Source organism: Bacillus rossius, chromosome 2 (assembly GCF_032445375.1).
Source record: "Bacillus rossius redtenbacheri isolate Brsri chromosome 2, Brsri_v3, whole genome shotgun sequence".
NCBI lineage: Eukaryota > Metazoa > Arthropoda > Insecta > Phasmatodea > Bacillidae > Bacillus > Bacillus rossius.
Window position 1 is genome coordinate 99452728 of NC_086331.1, and position 6000 is coordinate 99458727.

The 6000-nt window shown below is 36.0% G+C and overlaps 1 protein-coding gene across 1 annotated transcript in view; it reads left to right on the forward strand.

The window, feature by feature from the left end:
- Positions 1-2977, forward strand: part of LOC134528804 (uncharacterized) — a 78263-nt gene extending 75286 nt beyond the window's left edge. Inside the window, exon 6 of the mRNA XM_063362466.1 lies at positions 2888-2977. Coding sequence (XP_063218536.1) covers positions 2888-2919 — 32 coding nt within the window. The 3' untranslated portion in view covers positions 2920-2977. The remainder of the gene's footprint in view (positions 1-2887) is intronic.
- The last annotated feature ends 3023 nt before the right edge of the window (positions 2978-6000 follow it).

Here is a 6000-nt window from a genome sequence, read left to right on the forward strand (position 1 = left end):
CCTTTGTCTCTAGCCTTGAGAAAAATTTTTTTAACAATTTTTGATTAACGAGCTTGAATTTAGGTACTTTGTCTAGTCACACGTGAATACTTTTAACTTCACATGTATTGGAAGTTATTTTCTAAGCAAAGCAAAAATAAAATACAAAGTTGGCGGGTGGATATCGAACATATGGTCCTTACCATATGGGTGTCTGGCACTTGGTGTGTGCTAACTCCTTTCTTCTTGTCCTGTTGTTTCACATGTTATTGATTTTTTGTATTTATTTTATCCCGGACCTTAGATTTTTAATATATAATTATTAAATTAAATTAATTCTGTACTGTATTGAACCGCGGGCAGGTATCGATCGAATCAATAAATATTTTAACAGGGAGTTTTTTTTTATAATTTTTGGAATGCTTTCTGATTATTAAGGTCAATGAATTCGAATTTTCAAGATGGAGGCCATAACGCCTCACTCGAGGCTGGTAGATGAGGAACTTAAGCCACTTTTAGGATTTTGAACATGATTTATTAAATAAGTTGTTTTTTCCTAGAATAAACATTTTTGCATCAGTCAGAGATCGAAGCAAGCACTGTAATCGATTTAATCGTTCATTATTTTAACAAGTGTTTTGTTGATGATTTTTGACATTTGTTTCCGAATTTTTAGCTTAAAATTTACAGACTTTCAAGCTGGCGGCCAAGAAGGCCAAAAATTGGCGGGAATCTTTGGAATAAACGTTTCCTGCACTCTAGCAGGTAAAAATTAAACTGATATGGTGGCAGCACCCTCTAGCAGAAGAAAACTGTATGTCGGATCCTAGATGGCAGGCTAAAGTAGACGAAAACAAGATGGCCACCATGAGGTCATACTGGATGATGTAATTTGTCTTGGCATTAGTGGTGGGAGGTCAGTCTGCCGGTGGCTTCCGTAGAGGAAGAATACGCCGCTAATTTTATTCGAATGACCTCACCAGTTCGAGCCAAGGACTCATAGCATAGGTATGGTAGGTTTTATAAAAATTAATTGATTAATTTTATATAATTTTAAAAATGTTTCCCATTAAAATCGGATAATAATTATAGATTTTCAAGTTGGTGGCCTTTTTAAAAATTTGCAGAAGTTCACTTTATTAAAATTAAAAAATGTTTTACAAATTTTAAATTTTTTGTTAAAAATGGTTCAAAATTATGTATATTCAAGATGGCGGTCGCAACAAAATTTTTAACTATATCATAATTAATTCAAAATTGTGGAATTTCCTTGAAACCAAGATGGCGGAAAACAAAATGGTAGCTCCATGATGGCTGAAAAACAAATTGGCAGTCAAAGTAAAAAGGCGGTCAAGGTAAAATGTCAATGTCAAAGCAACCCAAGATGGTCGCCATTCTGTCACAATACAAGATGGCGGACCCCGGCTCTTGCTTATATCTCTTAATCCTGTGCCTGGAGGAATTATTATATAATACTGAAACCCTTACGCAAGTATCTGTAGCATTATCACCAACACTTTTTGTTTATAATTATATTATATTTTTTATAATTATACAAACATTTATTAATATTGGGGAGGGGGAGATAATACAGTACAATTGTAGATAGATATGGTTATCTTGTTTCATTAACAAAATTATTTAGAAGTTATTTTTTTGTTAAATATGTTAATTTTAACAGTTTATGGGATTATTTATGTTTATGGGGCAACAGTTAGCGTAGCGCACTTTTGCCCCACTGGCATGTGCATACTTTTGACCCACAGAACATTTTTACAGCTGCCGGAAGGCTAAAAGTAACAAAAACCGATTTCTCTCCTCTTTCAAACAGCATCCCCTGACCACCTTAGTCAACAAATAAGCTGACCGTATCCATTTTCACTCATCGCCTGCCTTTCAAAGACATTTTAAACTCTAGTTCATTCATTTACGAGCTGTACAAAACATTGTTCTCTTCTCCTATCATCCTTGACTCAGTCTGCCAAAAATTATTACAAACATTCGGGACTGCTTCTCCAAGGGGCACTGTTCGGGAATAAATTAGTCACATAGCGAGAAATAGAACCATTGTATGTTAATATTTTGCAGACATCACATGCTTGCTTAGTAATTTCTACGATATCTTTCATGAGATAGATAAAGAAAAGCTACATTTTAGATTGCCTATTATGATAACATAGAAAATTATTTTTAACAAATTTAAACAACTCAAGTATTTTGACAATATTCAATGATTTCTTGTAAAATTTACTTGAAAATAGCTTGAAATTTCCTCAATAAATACATTACATGAACCACCAAATCTTCACAAATAAACAACATACTAATAATTTAAAATAAAAGTTAGTATCTAGCCATTTATCCGAGGTTTCTCTTTTAACTTTATCTTTATTTGTTAATAATTAGATAACACATAGTACCTTTTATTTGGTGTTCAAATGGAAGGGTCTACAATACCTTAACAATATTATATTATTTTTAGCCACTTCTCCTTAAATGACTGTCACTTCATTCATTGTTACAATGATTCAGAAGACTGTTCAAAATTATTTTAAATGCCCTGAATTACAAATTATATTATTCCATTTTATTTAATTGATGTTCAATTAATTTATAAATGGATATTTTATTAAATTTGTGAATTAATTTGAAAAATTCTCCTTGACATACAAACTTTTAATAACTGTGACCAGAAAAACATTACAAATAGTAATGGTAGCTAATCAAACCAAACTAAGTTTGGAACACATAACACTGCACTCTGAGGGAATGTACTAGGCTTCTTTAATTTGATAAGTTTATTTATTTTTAGAAAGCGTGCTTGTTGCTTATGTTAGTAATTGTTTGTTATATTACACAACTTATTTTATTTGTTTTGCAACTATTAATTTTCTTTGTATTTCCACAGAAGAAGATTCAAAACTTCAGGGTAACGAGTGAGAGGAGTATCAACATCGCAGCCTGAAAAATGTTGTGTAGTGATTTATCACCAGTTTATGCTACAAATACTCTTGGAAAGTAACAGTGTCTAAAAGACAAAAAAAAAGTGAAGGTGTGTGTGTTGTGATAAGACACTTATCAATAATGAGTGCAACTATGGGCTGTATGATGAGGCCTTAAAGTTTTTTTAATATAGTAACATTTTATATTATATTTTTAAGCTTAGCCACTGTAAAACCAAAAATGTATCAATAAAATTTACTGAACTTCTTGGAATTGTTGTGAGCTGTATTCCTTCTTAGAGCACCAGCACACAATTCGTACACGAATTATTAAACAATTCCTTAATTATTTAGCAAATGTTATTTAAGACCTTTTTAAATAAAATATCTCTAATGGGGTCGGCTCAAAAAGCAGAACTGAAAATATCAACAAAAGACTATGCATTCAAATTGGGTCGACTGTACAGGAAAACCACCGTAAAGCCATTTCAAACTACTATTTATTTTGCAACCATGAAAACGACTACACAATCTCTCATAGTTGAAATTACCATGCTATGAACTGGATGTTGGTGCAATATAATTTCCCAAAAAGACAAAGTAGTAATAAAATATTATAAAAATACTATGAATTATTTCAGTATACATTTTTACTATGTTACGAAAAATTGCAAATTGCCTGGCACCAGGATTTTAAAATAATTTGTATATACAAAAATGGATCCATTACAAACTAAATAACAACGATAAAATTGGTTATAATAAGCCAATATTAAAAATTACAAGTATTAAAAAAGTTTATAAAAAGTTTAATACACCAAAGCTAAAGTTACCACCACAAGTATTGAATCTGAAAGTACTCACAAATCAGTCCGTCGAAATTGCGAAAGGTTTTCGCAAACAAGTTGAGGATTTTCATCGTTGACATCAAGTTATTTAAAAAAAACTCAATACAATAGTTTCTTGTCCTCCCAGGCCTCCGCCTCGTCCACAATCATACTTGCTGACTCCAGGTCCGACTTCCACTGCGGCCGATTAGCGAATAAACCAGCTGAGCCCTCCGTCTGTCAACTCCCAGCCATCCCCACCCCAACTTCCTGACGTCACAGGCCAAGCAACAGAGACGTTCTTGCACGCAAGCCAACACCACTACTCCAAGTGCGGGTATGTGTCGCGCTCGCCAATGCGAGAGCGCGAGCCTTCTTAGTGCTTGCCGCAGTACAGAAATGAATCATGTATGTCCTGACGCGGGCCATTGTAGATCGCATAAAAGTTCACCAAAACATTTTTATCTCGTTGCACTGCACACGATGCCGCCTTGTAATGATAGCGAAGCTGCCTAACAAAGTTCCCCCTGTATTGCAATATTATTCTTCAGAGTCTAACACTACAATGACACTACAAATAAAACTATACAAAGTATACTGTTACAAGCGAAAGCAGGGCCACGATACGCACCGGGTTCGGTGCTGGCTGGCAGCCCCGCACTGTGTCACTGACATCATGCATCATCCATTGACGTAAGACATGCCACGTGTGCCTGCCCGGATTACAAGGGTCGTCACTACCCCCCCCCCCCCCTAACTCCTCCTCATCGCTCCCCCCCATGGCGATATCTGCCCCGGCGCCGGACAGCCTGTGGGATTTCCGCGGGCCATCACTCGAGCTGCCGATGCCCTCCTCGACACTCCGGGCGTCGGGTCAGCGCGGAATGACATGACTCGTCATCCCGGGCCGTCGCGTGAGCTAACAATGCACTTCTCGACACTTCGGGCGTCGGGTCGGCACAGGATGACGCGACTGGCCCCAGCCACGCTTGTCACTTCTAGAAGGGTGCCAGGGTCTATATAAGCCTGGACGCCGGTCTCCGCGACAGTGGCTCGGCGAAGGAAAGTGCGGCAGCAGCGACGGAGTACGACGAGAGTTCAGCGACGGAGGTCCACGAGGAGTGCTGTGGCGAGATTTGCGTGAGGGGTGCGGCCCAGCGAGGTGTGCGGTGTGTAAGTACTTGAGACACTAAGTGCGAATAATTGATTAATAGGCATTTCAAGTAAGATTATGTATTAGTGTTGTAAATATTAGCAGTCAATAATACTGTGCAAAATAAATAAATAATTGGGCTATCCCTATACGAACCCAGTTCTTCCCATTCAACAATTATTAAAATCGTAACAATGCTATAAAAAGATACTAAAATATAAAATACAATTATCATTTAAAATATTATATTAAACAGAAAAACTCATCTTTTGCCTCAACAGGCTAGGGCATTGGCCAAAGTGTTATAAAAAAAATTGTAACTTTACAAATTTGCAATTCAAATTTTGATACTTCTGGAAACTTTTAGTTTTTGGCATTAATATAGAGAGAACGAAAACACATCATTTAGCGTTCTTCAAAATGTTTAAAAATTATTTTTAAGTTATTTGATTATCTGTTGTGTTGTATCATGTATTAAGTTTACTCACCTTTAATTTGTGTTTAAAATAATTACTGTTTTGTGTTTAAATTGCTTTTAATACAGAATTCTTTGTATGGGCAAAAAAATCCAATAATAATTATGATAATATAAATTTTCCTGATAGATATAAGTTAATTTTATGCACATCGTGATTTCTTGAACTATCTTGAATTATGGCTGGTATTAAATAACTAAATCGGCCTTACTATCACTTTATCTATAACTCAAAAATAAGTAAATATGATTGAATATTTTTTCTCTAAGACTTTGAATATTGTTTTGTAAATTCCTACATAAATTGTATTGAAAGACACCTGCAAACTTAATACATCAGTAGTTTGTAGAGGTGGGTCGAAAAGTATCAACCTGATACTTTGGCACTGATACGCGCCTGTATCAGGAACGGCAAACGAGTACACTTGAAAAGTATCAAGAACTTTAGTATCAGTTCAGAATTCGCCTGGAACAACACCACGGCCAATGTGCGCAGAACCCGATCGCAGATGACGGTCACTTGGGCGGAGCTTGTGAAATAGGAGGGAGCAGGAACAACGAATAAGGGATAAAGAAGGGAAATAATGTAGGGGAGGAAGCGCAGGGGAAGGCGTTGAAGGAGAG